At 38.6% G+C, this 21,471-nt stretch overlaps 1 protein-coding gene across 13 annotated transcripts in view; it reads right to left on the bottom strand.

Annotated features, from left to right (window-relative positions):
• The window catches only part of TTC3 (tetratricopeptide repeat domain 3), a 129,445-nt gene that overhangs the window by 87,493 nt on the left and 20,481 nt on the right, over positions 1-21,471 (bottom strand). For 8 of the 13 annotated variants that reach the window (XR_009047773.1, XM_057697443.1, XM_057697442.1 and 5 more), the window contains 5 exons: positions 21,167-21,229; positions 10,350-10,404; positions 2,054-2,216; positions 1,079-1,124; positions 142-262 (listed from right to left, as the gene is read on the bottom strand). Coding sequence is in view for 12 of the 13 variants with exons in the window: in XM_057697443.1 (XP_057553426.1) it covers positions 142-262; positions 1,079-1,124; positions 2,054-2,216; positions 10,350-10,404; positions 21,167-21,229 (448 nt within the window). In the remaining variant the exon portion in view is untranslated. Of the gene's footprint in view, positions 1-141; positions 263-1,078; positions 1,125-2,053; positions 2,217-10,349; positions 10,405-18,075; positions 18,281-18,304; positions 18,430-19,500; positions 19,726-21,166; positions 21,230-21,471 lie in introns of those variants that run through there. The other 5 variants (XM_057697449.1, XM_057697453.1, XM_057697451.1 and 2 more) reach the window with 4 other exon arrangements.

Here is a 21,471-nt window from a genome sequence, read left to right as displayed (position 1 = left end):
TCATCTGGGACACTGAACACAGAGCCAGGCTATAGGCTTAGAGGCGTCTATTAGTTTCCATTATCACAAAAATATTATTGTAAAAGCCTAGGACTGTCTATACTTGAAATAATTTTAATTTTAGTTTTTAACTGAGCTTACCTTTGGATTCTGATTACCACCGTTTGCCATTTCGTGATTAGTGTTTCTGGAACTTTTTTCAGTCTCCACAAAGTTAAGTGAAGTACTAAATGCAGGTGCTGATAAACTAGGTATGTAGGCCCTGAGTGGCAATAAAAGAAATAATCACTTTATTTCTATTGATTAGTATTTCTAAAAAGTTATCCTTCAGACTAAGAGGTTTCAGCAAGTATAGCCTTTTTGCCTTGAAAGCAAGGTAATATTGTTTCAAAAAGAATCTCTACCTCTGAGACTGGGTTTTAAACATAAATATTACTCTAAATTTGGTATTAAAAACTCAAAACAGATTAACAAGAGTCCAAGAAATGTATTCTGCTTTCTAATACTAAAATAAGTAAGTCTCCCTGTTACAAATGTAACAACTTCAACATCTTAGGCATTTAAGCATGTGGGAAAGGCATAATCTATTTTAACTGCCAAGTGAAAAAATATAGAATCCTGGTTGCTATTTGTTTTCTTACGTACATACCTAAGTCTATCTGCTGCCTATTTCTAACAGAAGTGTCTTAGCCTTTGAAAAGATATCAGGAGGCTGGAGGCAGATGTTTCCAGGACAGAGTTGAGAGGTAAAAGGTACCCCTGCTATCTGCTGCCAGGAGCCTCATGGCCAAAACTGGTGCCATTCAAGCACAGTAACACTTCACCCTCTCCTCCCATAGGCTTAGGCTACAGATCTCCAATATTTTCATATGCAAAGAGTTCAGCAAAACAGTAAGCAAAACAAATCAGGCAAATCACAGGTCGCCTGATCTCACAAGCACTTTAAAAACCTCCTCTCATCCTTTGATCCTCAACTTTACTGTGGTTACTATTATCTACTAAAACATCAAACAGCCACTCTTAAACTCACAGAGCAAAATCATTCCAAGCAACAGCTACTGATCTGATATTAACTCACCTGCTTTCATAGAAGGCTTTAATTGGATTCCTAGTTGGTGTTCGACCTATAAAAATGAATCACACACACAACATAGTAATCAGTGGACTGGCAACACATACTTTAAAAGGTTTTCACATTTCTATTAAGCTGACAGTAAGAGTATCAAATTTAGGGAACTGAAAAATAAACCTAAACAATTTTACACTTCTGGCTGTTTTTAGTTTTAGAATGACATCAACAAAATGTTACACAAACCTTATTTGATATCTCATTACATGTGATCATTGAGTACACGCAGCAATATATAAATCTCAATCAGAGATGGTACCTGTCTTCAAGGAGCTCACAATCTTATAATTATGTTCTCTTGGATGACAATATTTGCTAGTGAAATAGGACTGTTCAGCTCAGCTTCATAACACACTAACTACCCAAAGAAAGAACAGGAAAGATCTATACGCTGGAAAGCATAGAATAAAGTCATTTCAGGCACTGGGGAATGACTTGGGAGAGAAAACAAGGGCAAAATGAAAATCTGGAACTCCTAGTCTGCACACTAATTTGTGATGTACACATGTATATACATACATTCAGCATGCTACAGAGTTAACCACAAACTTGGTACAAAAATATCAAACAACTCTATTGAAGGGCCTTTTCTTTAGGAAACAACTATAATAATGGAGGAAAAAATTTTAAACTTCATTTCAAAAGGCTTTACTTCATTCAGAATTTCAAGAAAGCATATTGTTCTACAGAAGAATAATAATTTGTTGCTGTTTCAAATAAAAAATACAAATCATTTATTATTACCTAGGGAATATAATACTAATACAATTCTACATGAATAAAAATGAAAAACTTAAGTGAATTGACCAAGATAACATAAAATAAGTACAAATCATCTGAGGATTTATGGTCCTCCATTAATCCAAGAAACCCACCTTCAGAAAGGGAATTCGACTGTAACCAAAAGAATCTTAGGTGAAATACCTTGCAGGTCTTCTATTTGTTTTTGTAACTTTACATGCTGCTGAATTAGATCCTTGATTCCCTCAGGGTCATTTTTACACAGTTTTTGAGCTTTTATGTTTGCTTGCAGGGCCCAGTCATATTCCCCCAGCATAGAAAGAGCAGCACAATAACGATAATGACCCTGTTCCAAAAAGATAAATTCAATTTTTTCTCAAAAATATGCTTAAGTTAAAGAAAACAGATAAGGAAAAAATATTTTGCTTGAAAACTGATTAGTTATTTAAAACGTTAGATTAGGATCCTATGAATAAAAAATAAATAAAAATGTTAATACCTCTCAGGAAATAAAACTACCTAAATGAGTTAAATGAAAAGCTATGAACAGTATTCGTAGTAACTTTTAACAACTGACTAGAGATCAGTGTTTTTGCTTAACAGATTTTTGTACCCCCTCAAAGAAAATAATTCAACCTCTATTTTACATATTTTAATAGTAAAGAAAGAAATAATTATTTTTGTACCAAATAAAGTATAAAAATGATGCATTATAAATGAGTAACTTAATTTTTTTCTTTAATACTTTTAGGCAGTAATGGTCTCTAAGTCATTACATTCCCTACACTTTTGAAATCAAAAGAGTTTTAAGAGCTAGAAGGGACAATCAGCTTGTGCAGTAGTTTTCCAACCCCTCTGAAGAGCATGGGCACAGATAAGGGGAGCGTCTGTTAATTCCAATAATTCCATCTTTCTTAGTCAGCTTTTAATTATTTTATCTCTAAGTGCAGTTCTTGGTTTTAAGAAAAAAATCCAAAAACCACTGATTTTACTCTTAATTCCAATGATCAGGTTGCTTTGTTTTTTGCTACAGAACTATAGTCCTGGCTAGCCCCATTTATGCGTTTTGGGAAATCTTCTATATCAGGCATGAACATTTTAATCTAGCAAACTAACATTACCAAACCTGGGGCTAACTCAGCCAACCCCTCTTCTAGCTACTCCCAAACCAAACTCCCGTCTTAGGCACAGTATCTCCATTTAAGAAGTCATTTACAAGTGAGAGAGGCTAGAAACTGGCCTAAATGCCACATGTATTTAGAGACAAATCAAAGAACTTGTATTTTAGGACTCCAGGCCCAGAGCGCCTTCCTCTTTACTACACATTTTACAAACAACATTCTGATTCTATGAGAAAATGTGAAATCAGAAATAAGTGATCCTTTTAAGATGAGCCTTTCACTAAAAGAAGCCAGAAACAGCCAGAGGATTTCTGTTTATGCAGATTCAGCGCATATATAATCCTGCTCTGGTGCACCAACCCAACCTGTGAGTTCCAAAGCATTTCTTAGCCAGGCTCTTTAGGCTCAGATCAATGATTCCAATTCAGACTGCATTTGGTTAAACTCTGCTTTTCCCCCAAAGGTGTAAAATAAAGACATTTCATAGATATGCTACAAGACCGAAATTCTATCCACTAAGCATATGTCAACTTCAAAGTTTAAATAGCTGCATTAAAAAAAAAATCACAGCCAAAAAAAAAAAAATCACAGCATAGTTAATTATGAGAGATTACAAACCTTACCTGCTATATTTGTATAAAACTTTTTTTATTTCTCTTTTCCACCCACTTTTCTCATCTTTTACTGGGTCCTTTTCCCTGAACTCTGTAAAACCCAGTGTAACTGCTATCAGTTGAGAAAGGAGTTTATTCAGATCTATCTGCTGAAGTTGTCTGAATGAAGCTTAAATTAAAGGCATCTCAAAAAGTCTCTTGAACACAGTTACATAGAAAATTTTGCTCTTCTCTGACATTACCTCATTCTCTATCACATATACTGTTCCTCTGCCTAGCATCCCTTCCTCTTGTGTGCCATCACATCCCTACTCCACACAGTAATGTCCCCATCTAGTGCCAAGCTCAACAATGGCTGGTAGGGTAGAATAGCTGTGATCCAGAAGACTCGCCAATCGAAATGCACCGTTTCCCAGGTCACAGTACTTGATCCAAAGGTGGGCACATGGCTCAACCAGGATTAGTCTGAGGCATCCCACAGTTATACTATATAAACACTAACAGAGGTTCTCTTTCTACTAGAATTAACAGTTATTAGGATATCGGTTTGGGGCTCCTACTTTTTCAAAATGAAGCCAAGAGAGCCTATGCTCTAATTACCATTTGTGGTCAAGATGGAGTAACAGGGACTGGATATACCCTCTTGCTTAAAACAAACAAGAACAAAATACATGAAACGAAGGTTTGCAAGACACTGGATATCAGACAACAAAAGAGAGTGATCCCTGAGAGACAAGAAACACAGAAAGCCCTATGATTGCTCCAGCTTACTGAAGGAGAGCTTCTAAGCTACAGCACAGGGAGAAGGAACCCAGGAAGAGACCACAATCTCAGTAAAGACACAGCCAGGAGCCCAGGGAAGCCAAGGCAGCTAAAATTCACAGGGGAGAGGACCAGAGAGAAGAGCACTGGACAGAGAGCTCCAAAGACCTTCAGAGGATCCCCTTGAGTCTTCAGCTGTGTATCAATCAGTACATGCATGTGGGGCAACTACCCAAGCCAGGGGAAGAACCACTCGAAAGACTAAAAGGGAACAATATTCAGCACTGACACAGAGCCAGGAATAATTCTCATTCCCAATGACCAGAGTGGAAAACATCATAATTCATGGAGTATTAAGTAGCGTACTCAAGAGCTTTGCCTCAGTTATGGGAAAAAAATTAGTCCTAGACCAAATACCACTATGATATCACCCAACAAAGTTTAGAACAATGCTCCAAAGAATCTGTTTCCAACTAACTTTACTGCATCCCAAAACAATTTACAGAAATACAAAAATATTAGTACCAAACAAGGTAAAATTCATGTCTGGCATCCAATCAAAAATGACTAGGTATAAAAAGAAGGAAAATGTGATCTATAATGAAGAGAAAAATCAATTGAAAACTCCAGGGAAAAAAAAAAGAAAACAATCCAGAAATGACACAGGTGATAGAATTAGTAGACAAGGACATTAAAAGTTATAAATATATTTCATATGTTCAAGAAGCTAAGGGGAAAATTGAACATACTATGTAAAGACATGAAATATATAAGAAATACTCAAACTGAAGTTCTAGAGATGACTGCTATAGCATTTAGATAAAAAATAAATTAGACGGAAATAAAGGCAGATTAGATGTAGCAGAAGAAAAGACCAGTGAACTCGAGGACACAGAACTAGAACCTAAGTAAAATGGAACACAAAGAGCAAAGAGAGAAAAAAAGACTAAAAATGATGCTAACAAAGAGGGAAATAACACTGACGAAGAGAAAGAACAATGTATATAGATCTAATCCAATCATGCCTGAAGCTGACCCCTAAACTTTTCAATTACATGAGCCAATAAATTCCCTCTACTTATGCCAAATCTGAGTTAGATTTTGTCACTCCTAAACAAAAGAGTCCTAATATACTCCTCAATATTAAAAGGTTCTTGAGGGCATTTGTGAGGCTATTGGTTTGTATCCTGTATAACATCAAAAGACAATGCACACGGAATTGTCAACAATATCTGCTGACTATACTGCCAATATTCTCACTCTTTAGGATACAATGATTCACCCTCTCTTAAGCCTAAAAGTATGTGAAGGACTTACAAATCAACTATACATCAATAAAAAATAATGAAAATAAAAAATAAATCACTTAAAAAAATTAAAGTATGTCTAGGACAACTTGTACCAGTCTTCTCTACCTGGAAAGAAGGAAGAAATAATGGTCTACCCTCACACAAAAATCACAGAGTACCTTCCTATACAGGCTTATATCCTAGAGGCATGACTCAATAGACTCAGGTTCATAAAAGGACTCTTATAATAAAAGTAAAGAATGCACCTTAGGGGAAACTGAGACGAAGCAAGAGAGTAGCACAGACATGTATATATACTACCAACTGTAAAACAGTCAGTGGGAAGTTGTTGTATAACAAAGGGAGTCCAACTCGAGGATGGAAGATGCCTTAGAGGACGGGGAGGGTGGGGGGGACTCGAGGGGGGGGAGTCAAGGTAGGGAGGGAATACGGGGATATGTGTATAAAAACAGATGATTGAACCTGGTGTACCCCCCCAAAAAAAAAAGAATGCACCTTGTACAGTCTATTTCTGTTTTTGAAGTTTAAGCTATCCTTCAACGAGCATTCCTTTCTGGTAAAATAAAATGATAAACAACCTCAATATACAGGTACCAAATTTTTTGAATACTTACTAAGGGTTGTGTTTTTCACCAACACAAATACTTTTGCAATCATCAAAAAAAAATCCCAATTTAAAAAAATGAATGAACCCACATAAACACAGTCAACTGATCTTTGACAAGCAAAGGCAATACAATGGAGCAAAGACAGTCTTTCCAACAAGTGATACTACAACTGGATATCTACGTGTAAAAAAAATGAATCCAGATCTAATACCCTCTATAAAAATTAACTAAAGATAGACCACAGACCGAAAACTCCTAGAGGATAACATAGGAGGAAACCTAGATAATCTTGGGTGTGGTGATGACTCTTTAGATACAACACCAAAGGCATGATCCATGAAAGAAATAACTGATAAGCTGAACTTGATTAAAGTTAAACTTATGCTCTGTGAGAGAAACGTCAAGAAAACAAGCCCCAGTCTAACAGAAAATATTTGTAAAAAATACATCTGATAAAGGACTGTTACCCAAAATATACAAAGAACTCTTAAAACTCAACAATAAGAAAGCAACCAATTTTAAAATGGGCCAAAAACCTTAACAGACACCCCATCAAGCAAGATATACAGTGGCAAATAAGCATGTGAAAATATGCTCCACATCATACATCATCAGGGAAGGGCAAATGAAAACAGCAAGATATCACGACACATCTATTAGAACAGCCAAAATTCAGGACACTGACAATGCCAAATGCTGGGAGCATGTGGAGCAACAAGAACTCTCATTCACTGCTGGTGGAAGTGCATATGGTGTAGCCACTTTGAAAGAAGGTTTGGCGGTTTCCTAAAAAACTAAACATATTTTTATCACATGATCCCGCTACGACACTCCTTGGTATTTACCCAAAGGAGCTGAAAACGTACGTTGACACAAAAACCTGCACATAGATGTTTATAGCAGCTTTATTCATAATTGCTAAACCTTGGAAATAATCAAGATATCCTTCAGTAGGTGAATGCATAAACAAACTACAGTACATTCAGACAATATACAATAATATTTTGTCAGTGCTAAAAAGAAATAGCTATCAAGCCATGAAAAGACATGGAGGAAACTTAAATGCATATTATTAAGTGAAAGAAGCCAATCTGAGAAGGCTATACATTGTATGATTCCAACTATATGACATTCTGGAAAAGGTAAAATTATGGAGACAGTAAAAAGATCAATGGTTGCCAGGAGTTTAGGGGAAGGATGGACAGGCAGATCAGAGGATTTCAGGGTGGTGAAAATACTCTGTATGAACCGTAATGGTGGAATATATGTCATTATAAACTTGTCCAAACCCACAGAACGTGGAACACTTAGGGAGTGAACCCTAAGACAAACTATGGACTTTGGGTGACTATGATGTGTCCACGGAGGTTCATCAGTTTTCATACATGTACAGGTCTGCTTGGGGATGCTGATAATGGGGGAGACTATACAAGCATGGGGCCAGGGAATTTACAGGAAATCTCTGGACCTTTCTCATAATTTTGCTGTGAACCTAAAACTGCTCTAAAAAAACAAAGTCTTTAAAAAAAAAAAGAGTGAATATTTTACGTTTGATAAACGAAGCCAGGAATAAACATTCTACATAAAGTCCTCAAAAGTCCTCAAAGTAATTAAGAAAGTTTTGAATTTAAGACATATGAAAGAACATACACATAGCCTATATCTAATGGAAGCTTTGAAAGAATAAACTGGGGAGGAGGCAATATTCAAATGGTTAAGGGTGAAAATTTTCCAGAAATGCTAACAGACATGAATCCTCAGATTTTAGAAACCAAGCTATTCCAATTATGATAAATTTAAAGAAAATCCCTCCCAGACACACTGCAAAGAAACTGCCAAACATTAAAGACAGTGAGAAGATCTCTCAAACACCCAGGGAAAGAAAAGATTACTTACAAAGGAAAAATAGCAGACTTGCCAACGGTGGCAAAAAAGGTCAAAAGAACGTAGACTCAAACATCTACAGAAAATATTATACCTTGCTGAATTATTATTTAGTAACTGGGATAAAATAAAGCCATTTAAAAAAAAAACACACAAAGCAAGTTTTGGTATATTTTTTCTAAGCTGACAATAGACTTAAATAGCAAAAGTTATCTCTGGAATATCAGTATCATGGTCTAGGTCTCAGTATTATGAACTCTATCACCCATTCATTCTGTAAATAAACTTACGCAGCACCTGCCAAATGCCAGGTTCAGTGATCAGCAAAGATTGTTTCAAGTACAACAGCAACTTATAATGAAAATGGCAACAACCTGATCACCTTCAAAGAGAAGCATATCCAATGCTGGATTCTAAATTCAATGTCACCTTGCAAAAGTCACTTTACCTTTCTGGGACTGAATGTCTTCATCTATAAAATAAGACATTTAAAAAATGACTCCAATATTTAGATGCAGAAGTGCACCTGAAGAATTTTATAATCCCTAGACTCTGATACACTCCAAAGCCATATGAATCATTATATGCGGGCTCTAAAATTCTGATTCTAGTCACTCTGGTTTAAAACAAATATGTAAACACTGTTTTTTAAAATCTATAAGTATTGGCAAGCCAGTTAACTCATTTCAACCCACTCATTCAATTCATTTATCAAGTCAACAAATATTTACTACGAGTGCTTGCTACGTGCCAGGCAGCCTGTCAGGCAGTCCAGATACAGAAGTGAACCAACAAAACAAAAAAACCTGTCCTCAGGGAGCTCACAGTGTACTGGAGCACACACAAAAACAACACAGCATAAAAAACACAACAGCAAACGTCTAAGAAGGGGCAGGTTTGGCATTCCAGTTGTGTAGTCGGGGAAGAGAACTTTCAGTGAATAATAAAGGAAACAAGGGAGCTAGCTCAGGCTCTGGGAAAAGGCATTCTAATTCTAGGCAGAGAGAAAAGCAAGTACAAACTGGGAGTGGACCTAGCATGTGTAAGAAACAGTGAGGAGGCCAACAGAGTGGACAAGGGAGACAGCAGCAGGAGGGAGGTCGGAGAAATAAAGGGTATTAAAGACAGGGGGCTGATCAGACAGATCACAGTAATAACTTTGATCAAGTGAAAATACCACACTGCTTTATTAATGTATACTTAGGTATTTGCAGTTCTGTGCCATTAAAATAATACTGCAGTGACCAACCTTACACATCTCACCACATGCACATACACAAGAATGCCTCTGGGGCACACACCCTAGGAATCAACTGCATATGCACATCATAGTGCGCTCCAAGTTGGCTGTGACCAGTTCACCTCCCACTGGTTTACTGAGAGTTCCTGTTAGTAAACACACTACCAACACTCAGGACTACTGGTGTCTAACATTTACTGATCTGAAGGACCCAAACAATATCACATTGTTTTTTCACTTGCGGGGGTACATGTGGGTCTGTTTGGAGGCTATTAGATTCTCTTGGTTTCTCTTGACAATTTTTATTACTATAGTTTTTTCTATCGCCCATTCAGGTTTCTTCATCTCTGAAATGTTTATTTCATTGGCCCATTTTCTACTGGGTTTCTTATTTATTTTCGTTCTTTGCACATTCTGAATATAAATCCTACCAGTTATGTATGTTCTATATATGACAAACTATCTCCTCTCAGACCAAGACTTCACTCATGGTGTCCAGACATACAGAAATTTTTAAGTATGACATAGTCAAATTCATCAGAGCTTTTTCCTTCACTGACCTGTGTATATATGTTATTTAAGAAATTCTTTCCCAGCTCAAGGCTATAAATCTAGTCTCCTACAGTTCCTGCTAGGTTTTAAGTCTCACTTTCCAAGAGCCAGGTTTCTAATCCATCCAGAACGTGCACATGCTGACACCTCAACCACTAAGGGATGCTCACGATCCCTAGAGGCTGCTTGTCCTCCTCAGACACATGCAGCCCTTACTGATGGGCTGCGCCTCCTCTCTCATCACAGAACTGAAGACTCCCCTGCCACATTCCCGAGCTCTGCATAATTTTATCCAGCATTTTTAGGTACGGATTTACATCCTGTAAACAGATTTTCCACAAAGTTGTATGGTACTATTTGTCCACTGTAAAATATGAAAGATACCTACCTTTGTCCAATTGTTCTTCAGAATAATAGCTCTCTTTCCATCACCAAGTGCATTTCTAAAAAAAAAAGAAAATATTCAAACTTTTCAAAATAAAGGCATTATATACTGCATATCTATTTGTACTTTAATTTTCCACATATAATCTAGTTTTTACTTTTTTTAATCCATGTTATATATGTCCATTATAGGAAATTTGGAAAATACAGAAAAGTAAAACAAAGGAAAAAGTTACCCAGAATCACAATCACAACTACCCAGGAATAGCTACTTTTAATATTTCCGGAGTATTTCCTACACACAACTATCTACACTTTACCTATGCCTAACTTATTATTATTTATATGGTTTTTTGGATACTATTTTTGGGTGTCAGCAAAACTTCTGATCTCAGAAAATAAAACTCCAAGATCTTTCAGACAACACATCAGCTAAGCTATAGGGGACAGCGCATGACAGTCAGGACATGAGGTGCGGATCAAGTCCACCTCCATCACTAACTCTGACTGGGGCTGTTAGGAAGTTATTAACCTCTCTGGGGCCACTTTCTCATCTGTAAAATGATGCTAATAATTCTGCTCTTCCTGTTTTCAGATACGATGCTAAAGCACAATACTTTGTAAACTGTCAAGTACTAAGGCCTAACACTCAGTCTCTCAGTTTCCTGGCTTCTTTACATTCAATGACCGCCTCCTCTGCCCCAGCTCAGGTGCCCACTACCACCTTCCCACAGAACTTTTATTACCATTCAAAAAACTGTTCAAAGCTCCAAATCACTAATTCAAGCATCCACTCCTTCCCCCATAACCTAGCTCCTTCTACCTTACTTGTTCAACTATTCCTACTATCCCCTCAGGGTGCCCAACTCACTGACTTACCCACTTTCTCTCTTTTTTTTTTTTACTTCCTTATTTATCTAGCTTAAGATTCGCTGCTTCATCATTTCATATTCCCACGCATACAACTTCTTTATACTTCTTTGTCGCTATGTTTACATCTTGCTCAATGGCAAAACCCAACACTGAATTGACCCTGCGTCCTGCTTTCTCCATCACTACACCTAGGGAGCCAAGTACTGCTGGAGAAAATCACACAGCAGAGCACACAGGTAGCACTACCACTCAGGATTCCAACAACCCAAAGGGGCCTTCAACAGCGTTAACTAATCATTCCATATGAAATCATTCTCCAACTCTGTAAAATGATCGTTTCAAATCCTATGTCCTTTCCTTCAGCTTCCAGTCCCCTTTCTCTCAGCAGATGAGCTCTGCTCCTATTTCAATGAGTAAACTGGAGACATCAGCGATAACTCTCAATTTCCTACTACCAAACATAAAGACAAACCCACACGTGGCCCCACCTTTTATCCTTTATGATAAAGGTGTCTTCTTTCTTACATGGCCAGTTCCTCCACTTGTGCCATGTAACTATCCACTCTTACGATACATCATCCCTGCTCTCACCTGTAAAATTAGCCACTCCTTCTCAAGAATCTACCCCATCAATTTTTTTTGCCGTGGTAAAATATATATAACATACAATTTACCATTTGAACCATTTCAAATGTAAACTTCAATGGCCTTAAGTACATTCACATTGTCGTGCAACTTCTTACCAACTTTTAATATGCTCAGATCTCTCTCATCTTTAAAAAGCAAATAAAAAAAAATGTCTTAAACCCTAAGCAAACACTGTCCGTAATGTACCCAGCAGCTATCCCCCTCCTCTACCTGATTACTAGACTTTTGGTGTGAGGGTCTACCTCACTGCTGCAAGATTCAGAGATAATTCCTAATTAGTCTAAGCCAATCATGGCAATTCCACTCTCCTTTCCATAGACTGGTTTAGGGGTAGTCATGTGACCCAGACCTAAGAGGACTTTTCACTCTTAAAAAGAGATTATAAGAAAACAAAACAAAAAGCAGGGACTTTCCTGGCAGTCCAGTGGTTAAGACTCCGTGCTCCCAGTGCAAGGGGCACGGGTTCGATCCCTGGTGAGGGAACTAAGATCCCATATGCCACATGGCCAAAAAACAAAAAAACAAAACAAAAAGATTACAAAACAAGAACAAAACTAGAAAACTTATTCAATCAGACAGCAATACCTATTAAAAGACCATATATACATTTGTTTTTATAAAAATAAGCTATCTAAAGATAGACAACCTGACAAACAGAATAGGATATAGAAATCAGAAACAGATCCTTACATATCTGATCTATATGACAAAGGTAACACTGCAGTGCAAGGAGAAAACATTAACTCTTAAAAAATGGGGCTGGCGGGGGTCTCTTTGGTATCCCCACAGGTTGAAGTGAGCCTGCTATGTGGAGATGCCCACTGGTTATATGTTCAAAGAATGAGTGAATGAATGAATAAATGTCTCCTCCATATATAAATACTGGAGGCAGAGCAGAAGCAGTAGCACAGAGGCAGGAAGGCTGCAAGTAAGTGGAGAAGCCAAAAAGGCCTCCTCCTCCTCCTCCATCCAACCACCCACCCATCCCTTGAGCATCTACTACATGCCGGGCATTGTGTTATGGACATAGTGTGGACTAGCTGGACACAGCCCTGCTCTCTCGGGGCTGACATTTTAGTGGGGAGACAGACAACTGGGGACAAGTAACTGATTTTCAAGCCATATGAAGGCTACTGAGCCACAGAGAGTGAATTATCTGGGAGAAGGCCAGCATCTAGAAGGAGGTGATATTTGTGCTCAAACTCAGATAAAGGGAAGGAAGGAGCCCTGTGAGGCTAGGGAATAGCATCCCAGGTAGAGGGGACAGAGAGGGCACAGGGTCTGGGGTAGAGAGGGGGGCAAAAGCAAAGGCCACAGAGGTAAAGAGAGGAGGGGACAGGGATGGGAAAGGCTTCTGAGTTGGGTGCCCAAGGGCCTGCAGGGGTTGGAGGTGAGGGCAGAGGTTTGCTGGTCTCCAAAAGCGATGCTGAGTGAGTCAGGGCAGGGAAGAGAAATAAGGGGGTTGTCTCAGCAGAGCTGGCTTTGGAAGCCTCAGGGCCAGAGGCAGTGCTGGGGGAGAGGGCCAGACCCAGGGGAGGGGGCTCCAGAAAAGAAGCCCAAGGGCAGGTTTGAGAAGGTGGGTTCACTGTGGTGGGAGCTCAGAGTTGAGGGGTTCTGGGAAGCAGACTGAGCTGCAAGGCCAGGATCAGGGTGACCTCAACAGGAGCAGGACTAGGGAGGGGTGAGAAGCGGAGTGATCCCCCTTCACAGGCTCTCCAAGGAGTCTGGGTTGGGGGTGCGGCAAGGGGCCCTATTCTGGCCTTATCCCTCAGAGGCACGGCTGGGGCAGTGGCAGCCCCTTTCTCTTGCCCTGGGATAGCAGCCCCACCAAGGCTGGCCCCAGCGTGGGGGGTGGTCCTGGGCCCAAGAAAAAGGGAAAAAAATGGGGCTGGGTCAACTGGATATTCATATGAACCTTGAACCCTATACCTCATACAAAATGTAAATACCAACTCCAGATGGACAATAGATTTAAACACCAAAGTTAAACAATCGAGCTTTTAGAAGAACAAAGAACATTTTGTAGAGTAGGTTAAGATTATAATCAGAACACAAAAAGTGCTTACCATAAAGGGAAAAATTGGTAAGTTGTACTACATTAAAATTACCACTTCCATTTGCGAGAAGAAAATATAAAGAGTAAAAAGGCAAGCCACAGAATGTGAGAAGGTATTTATAATACATATATTTGACCAATGACTCACATCCAGAATTTTTTTTAAAAAACCTCCAACTAATGAATAAGACATTCAACTCAAAAGGAAAAAAAATAGCAGATTCAAACCGGCACTTCACAAAAGAGAATATCTGAGTGGTCAATAAGCATGAAAAATGTTCAAAACTTAAATCTCCTAAATCAACTTAAAGAAATGCAAATTAAAATTATAGCTCTGTATCACTACACACCCAGCAGTATGTCTAAATGAAATGACACAAAATAATAAGTGTTAGTGAGAACGTGGAACTGAAGCTCTCGTGCTGCTGGCAGGAGTGTAAAATGATACAACCACGGTGGAAGTTATGTGCTACAGCTGAACATAAGCACACCCTCCGGTCCCAGCTAAGCCACTCCTTTATTCTATCTTAACAGAAATGAAGACATATGTTCACAATGACACTGTCTGTAAAAGTCAAATACTAGAAACTACCCAAATGCCCATCAACAATAGAATGGATAAAATGTGGTATATTCATGCAATAGATGAACACTTTACAACTACATGCAACAATATGGATTTCAAACACAACGCTGAAAACCAGACATAAAAGAGCACATACCACATGACTGTTTATATTGCACAAAAGCAGGCAAAACTAACCTATGGTGTCAGAAGTCAGGACAGGAGTTATCCCGGGGGGAGGAAGTGGGTAGTGACTGAAGGAGGAACAAGGGTGACTGCTGGGGTACTAGGGCTGTGTTCTGGGTGCTGGTTATGGTTGTTTGGTTTCTGAAAATTCAACCTATACACTTACGAACTGTACACTTCTCAGTATCTGCATTAAGATTTTTTGTTTTGAAGATTATAAGAGTCATCCTTCTGCTGGAGGTTGTAATGTCCAGTGTAGTATCTGAATTACAGTAGCCATCCCGCCATCCTGAGGGGGCAGCCTGAGATCCAAGTCACATAGGAGGGCTGGAAGAAAAAAAACCTAGGTATTTGATGACATTGTGAGCCACTAAATACACAGCCCTAGAACCACCTTCTTCTAGAACTCCTGAATAAGGTAAGTTTTCTTCACCATTTAAACCAGCTGAATAAGACGTTCCTGTTATTTGCAGCCAAAAACATTTTAATACAATGGCAAACCTCCTCTGCTGCTCACTGCTCCTCTCCCCGAATACCTTTAACAGCTGCCTATGCTAGCTGTCTCCACTTCCTCACCCTCGTCTCTCAACCCACTCCAGTCCAGCATCTGTTCCAAGCTTCCCAATGACTACTCTTCCTATGGGAACTCAAAGATATCCAGAAAACTAAATCCAAAATCCAAATGGCTTCTCAGCAACAGGCACTGATGGCCACTGTTTCAATTGCTTCCATGATCCAACACTTTATTTTCCTCCCATCTCTCCCATGCAGGTTCCTCCTTCTCTAATTGGCCACTGTTTCTGTGCCTGAAAGCTCAGTCCTAGTTCCTCTTCTAATCTCAGCCCATGATCTCTTTAGACCAGTGGGTCTCAACCCTGGTTGCACATTAGTACTACCTGGGGGGCTTCTAAAAGCCCAACGTGCAATTAATTAAATCAGATGGGGGGGGTGGATTTCTTCAAAGCTCAAGTGATTCCAATGTGCAGTAATACTTGAGAATCACTTCCCTAAGCAATCTGACCCACATCTATAACTTCAAATCATCTACATTAACTATCCCAAAGAGCTGTCTCCTGCCGAAACTTCTCCTTTGTGTCCCAGACCCACATAACTCACTGCCTACATGACGTTCCAATTTGGATCCTTTAAGAGCACTTCAACTCAGGTCCTGGCCAGAACACAAAGTAGTAGTAATATTACTCCCCAAGTTTCTTGATCTTAAAATGAAGCAACAAAAGCAGGATTCAGATGTAATGGTCACTGTCAAATATGCAGTGACTATTAACCACTGGTTGAATAAACACATTTTAAATCAAAAGTTAGTGTCTGGAATTAAAATTACATATGCTCTTTCATCCAAGTAAAATAAATTTTTATCAGGAATTTATCCTACATATATATATATTCACATATTTATACATATACAGATACTAGCATCTGAGTGTAGAGCGTAAGTAAAAGGATATTACAGAGCTGAATGTAATTTTTTAAACTGGAAATAAGCTATATTCTAATACATACAAATCCACTGAGTAAAATGCTCTGCAGCCATGAATAAAAACTAGGGTAGAACTCTATAATCACTGACATGCAACAACTCCAAGATTTAAATATTAAAAGAAGCAAGATGTACAACAGGGTGTAAAATATGTTCTTACTAACGTTAAAAAAAAAAAATATATATATATATATATACACACACATTACATTGAATCAAACAAATGCCTTATTCTGACATTAAAAACTGCAACTTCATTTGGTTCAACATAGTAAGTGCCCGTATAGGCATAAAATACTGTGGGAATACATAAGGATCTGAAGAAAGGAATTCGGGTAGGGGTGTCAGCTGGGCAAGGGTTTTCAACTTATCCTTTTGTACTCAACTTTTTATGATGTGCATTTGTTACTGCTCTTTTAAAACGGGATACACCCTAAAGAAGATTGAACAAAATAACTGTTTCCTTCAAAAGCAAATTCAGCAGCTTTTAAGCAAGATAAAGAGACCACACAAATAAGAGAACAGAGTGAGGAATAATTCACCAACCAACATACACACTAAAGCTCCCCACATACACTAAGATTTTTGAAATTCTCACAGAAACATACAATTGACTTGATTTACACCTTGGGCCTCAGAGAAATTCAGAAATACACACATACATCACTAAAAGTCTATCCACCTGCTATTATCACAAGTTGGGAGCGAACAGAAAGGAGTATCATATAAGGGTAGACAGTTAAATACCAAAAGGTCAAAGTGAATACCAAGTTTTAAAATTCCATAATTTTCCAAGGTAAATTTTTTAAAAATCCAAGGCTAAGCTTTCCCCTTTCCCAATTACATTTCCCATTACACAGTTTACCCCATCCCACCAAAAAATTCAAATTTCCACATGAGTCCCAGAAGATTTAATTAAACAGTAAGCCTAATCACATACCTTGCATGACTACTGTTAACGACAGAGGCTACAGGTGCCTGATTGCTCTCTCTCTAGGTTCTCCTCTCATCTGAAAATTCTGAATTACTTCAATTAAAACCATCACTCAAATATGCCCTCTAACTCCCAAACTATATTTAAAAAGTGAACTTACAGAAGACCAGAATAAAAAGGACATCTCATCCAAGCCAGGCATTTGGGGATACATTGCACACATTCCTCAGCTTGAAGGATTCAGGAGGGAGAAGCCATGGCGGGAGGGAGCATATGTGCACCCATGCACCCAGCCCTCCCTCACCCCAACCCCATTCCGTGTGTTTCCCAAGGGCAACATCTGCAGACCTGGCAGTGCAAACCTCTGGAGAATAAGGGTTCTGATTGGCTCTTGGCCTCACCTGTACCCACCCAAAGGTGGTCAGATTTACAAACTGTGTGACCATTTGGCATTAAAACCTCCACCACCACTCTGACCATTTCTGAATGAAGCATTTTCCCCACACGTACTTCAACTCAGGCTCCCAGCCACTGGTCTTAAAATACTTATATTTCTCTCCTTTCGAGATTATTTTTCACTTATTTTATGCTTAATGTTTGGTGTGGTTTTTTTTCTTTTTTTCATCTCATATGCATTTTTAATTACACTGTGTTATTGTTTTTATCAAATATACATAAAAGTACAGAGAATAACAACATAATCAACACCCATGTACCAGCTAAAGCAAGATCTTAACATTTTGCCATATTTACTTCAGATCTTTTTGCAGAGGTTTGTTACAGTTGACACCCACTGTGAACCATCCTTCCCAGCTCCAATCCTTCTCCCCCCTTCCCCGCAGAGACAGCCACTCTCCTGGTGTTTAACATGCCCATGCACTTTAAAACACTGTTAATACATACTATGCATTAATTACGGATACGCATATCATTTTGCACATTTTAAAACGTCATATAAATGGCATCATACCGTACAAATCATTCTGCAACTTGCTTTTTCACTCAACATTGCATTCATTTTAACTGCTGCACAGAATTCCATTGTATGAATATACCATAATTCATTTTATCCATTCCCCTACTGATGGACTTTTAGGTTGTTTCCATTTCTTTACTCTTAAAAACAACACTCTAATGAAGCCTTGCACACATCTTCTCAGGTAGCCCAGAAGCAGGCAGCAGAGTGCGCACATCTTCACCTTGCCAAATGGCTCTCCACAGTGATTGCACGAATTTACACTCTCTCCAGCCGAGTATGAAAGTTTTCTTTGTTCCACATCCTCTCAAACACTTGGTGTTATGAGGTTTTTAAATTTTTGCCAATCTGATGGATATGAAAGAGAGACTCTCAGTTTTTAATCTGCACATCCTGTAAGGATAATGATGTTTATTGACTATTTAGACCATTATTTTAATTTTTTTCAACTTTCACATTGCCGTTTGACTCTATCATCACCTTTCCAGGGTGATTAATAGAGACTCTGCATCCAGGCTGCCTGGGTTCAAATTCTGGCTCCATCACACACACCTAGTGTCTGAGGACACTGCTTGACCTCCCCAGGCCTCAGGTTCCTCATCTATAAAGACACAGCAGCACCTACCTCATGGGGTTGTGAGGGTTTTATGAGTTAATACACGCCAAGTGCTCAGAACAGTGCCAGGGAGGCTGGGTGCTTTCCCCTCAGCTGTTCCCACAGCTGCTCAGCCAGATTCTATGACAGATCTACCAACCCTCAGATGTTAGAGCATCAAACCATCTCAATCTTGGTCCCCAGCTAAATGGCATGGGTCCTCCTGGGTCAATGGCACATCTGAATCACTGGCAATGTGTTCTTTTCTGAAGTCCTATCAACTACTCACTTGATCAGGAGTTATGTGTACTGCAAGGTTCAAAAAAACATTATCCCCATATTATTGAGCAAGTCATATAAACAATGAACAAGGTGGGAAACACCAGCAAAACCAATGTGGCAGAAGCTAATGCTTCTGACATTAAATAAGCATCCAGCACATAACTGGTGATTGCCTAATAAGGAGATGCTGCTGACCTGCCTCTAAAGAAAACTTCAGTGGTGTTGAACGACAAAGCTAGACTGTCAGGAAGGAGGTACAAGGATGGATGCACAACCCTGCGCTTGACCTTGACCTCACCAGGCTACCTGGCTTCTGTTTTTCTACTGTGAGCCACCTCCTTTATAGCAGAGTTTTCATTTTAAGCAGGATCCTGCTTAAGTGTCTACCATTCAACACTCACGAAAGAGAGCAGAAACCCCTGGTTTGCCTCTCAGCTCCCGGCAATTCCCTATGCAGAAGGGATGACCTTCCACCCAATCAAGGTTTGAGATAGGCGCCTCGATTCTCACAAGAGGCTAGCCAAGTTGCCCAACCTATTCACCTTGAAAGCATACAGATTGACCTTCAAACAGCACAGGATATCTGCAATTCTGGACCTAGCCAGAGGCAGTAATCTAAAGACATTTGCAGGCCATTTCTTGTCAGAACCAGTTGAGGACAGTGGTATTGACGGAAGACTGTGTCAAGCCCATCCATTCCTCTAGACTAGATAGCCTCGGTTTATCCACGGCTTAAGCCATCTAAAAGCTGCATAACGTTAATACAGCGGTATTCTCCGAGGTGGTGATTTTTACTTTCTTCTTTTTAAACTCTTGTATTTTCCAAATTTTCTACCATGAGAAAATGTTCTGTTTATAATAAAAGAAAAACATAAACGTTATTTTTGAAAGCTTCATACTTGGAATATACTATACTCCCCACTCCCACTTCCCGCATCCCAGCATAAGTGCTTTCCTGAAAAACAACTGATATCAGACACTCTGCTCTCATAAGAAAACTTAACGAAAAAAAAACTATTTATGAAACTCAAAACTGCACTCTCAGGGAGATTTCTGCTTTGAACAGGAATGTCGCTGAGGTTCTTCTCTACTCCACCACTCAATTCACAGTATTTGTAGGCCATGTAAGAAATTTCTTCCAGAACTAAACACCAGGAAAACAGTTTCACCTGAGCAACTGGTGTGCTCTTTCATCATGGACAGTGAGAATTATGTAACTTGTCAGGTATTCTCTTTTTATTTTGGGCAACAGAAAGTCAGATGCAACTATGAATTATAACTAATAACTAAGCAGGACCTTATGCCTTTGCAACTTTATTCTGAGGATCCCAGGCTCTAATCTGGTTTTCAGTTTCTTCTGTTTGTTTGTTTTTAATATTTTTCTACTGAGTAGATGTATTCTTGAAACAACCATAAACCCTTCTTACAATAAGGGAGGACAAAAAAAAAATAAGGTAGGACACATTTAAATATAACAGCCTACACTGCTCAACATTAACGCTTAATATTTTAAGTCCTAAAAATTTTAAACTGAGAGACAACAAAATAATGGTGTAGTGTCAACAATCTTCCTCAACGAATAAATAAAAGCTCAGGTGAACATGAAGAACTAAGAATTATGACTTCACTCCCATAGTAAAACCATTAAATCTCTTTCCTTTCACTGATGAAGGACATTTACTTAATTTTTTCATACCAAGATAGAACAAATACAGCAAAAATTCTTCCAGAACTATATAGCTTAGTTAATAGAGCAAAAGAGGGTAATATATAATAGGTGTTATAAACACAGACTTTGACATTTTCAGATAAGATCTGTGTTCAAATCCTGGCATCACTACATCATAGCTTGAAAAAAAATGGGGCAGGGTAGAATCAAAATCACAATTACTAATCACTAACACTGGAGTTTGTCCAAATGTAAAATGTGGAGAATAACATTATCTACCTATTAAATGTGTTGTGAGAATTAACCTACATGAAGTGCTTAAAATAATGTGTAGCTTGTATCATCCACTCAGTCAGAATAGCTGTTTCTGTCATTGTTGTTGTCACATATAAAACCTAGAGAGCTCTGTTTTAACCATTTAACTATTTCTGCCAAAGAACTACTGAAGGATCTTCTTGCATAATTGCAAAACAGAAATACTACTCAAAGACAGGTATTTAGCCTAACAATTCAGTAATCAGGCACTCGAACCAACTTACCTAAACTGTCCAGTGCGAAGAAAACAGAGAGCTCGGTTACCATAAAGAAGGTGATTTTCAGGTCTTTTAAAGAAATAATGTTTCGTCAGTAAAGAACATTACCCATAAAACAAACATAACACAGAAATCATGAAAAGATTTTCAAAAACTTTACATCTGTGTGACAGAGCAGAAAGAATATAGTTCTGGTTCCTTCACTTACTAACCTGTTCAAATCAACTTAAACTTCCTTATATTCAAAATAAAGATTAAAAAATTCTACTTTTTCTGCCTAGCTCATAGGGCTATTGCAAAGATCAAATGAG

This window comes from Hippopotamus amphibius, chromosome 10 (assembly GCF_030028045.1).
Source record: "Hippopotamus amphibius kiboko isolate mHipAmp2 chromosome 10, mHipAmp2.hap2, whole genome shotgun sequence".
Classification (NCBI taxonomy): Eukaryota; Metazoa; Chordata; class Mammalia; order Artiodactyla; family Hippopotamidae; genus Hippopotamus; species Hippopotamus amphibius.
Note: the sequence above shows the minus strand (reverse complement) of the source record. Positions and strands in the feature narration are given on the sequence as shown.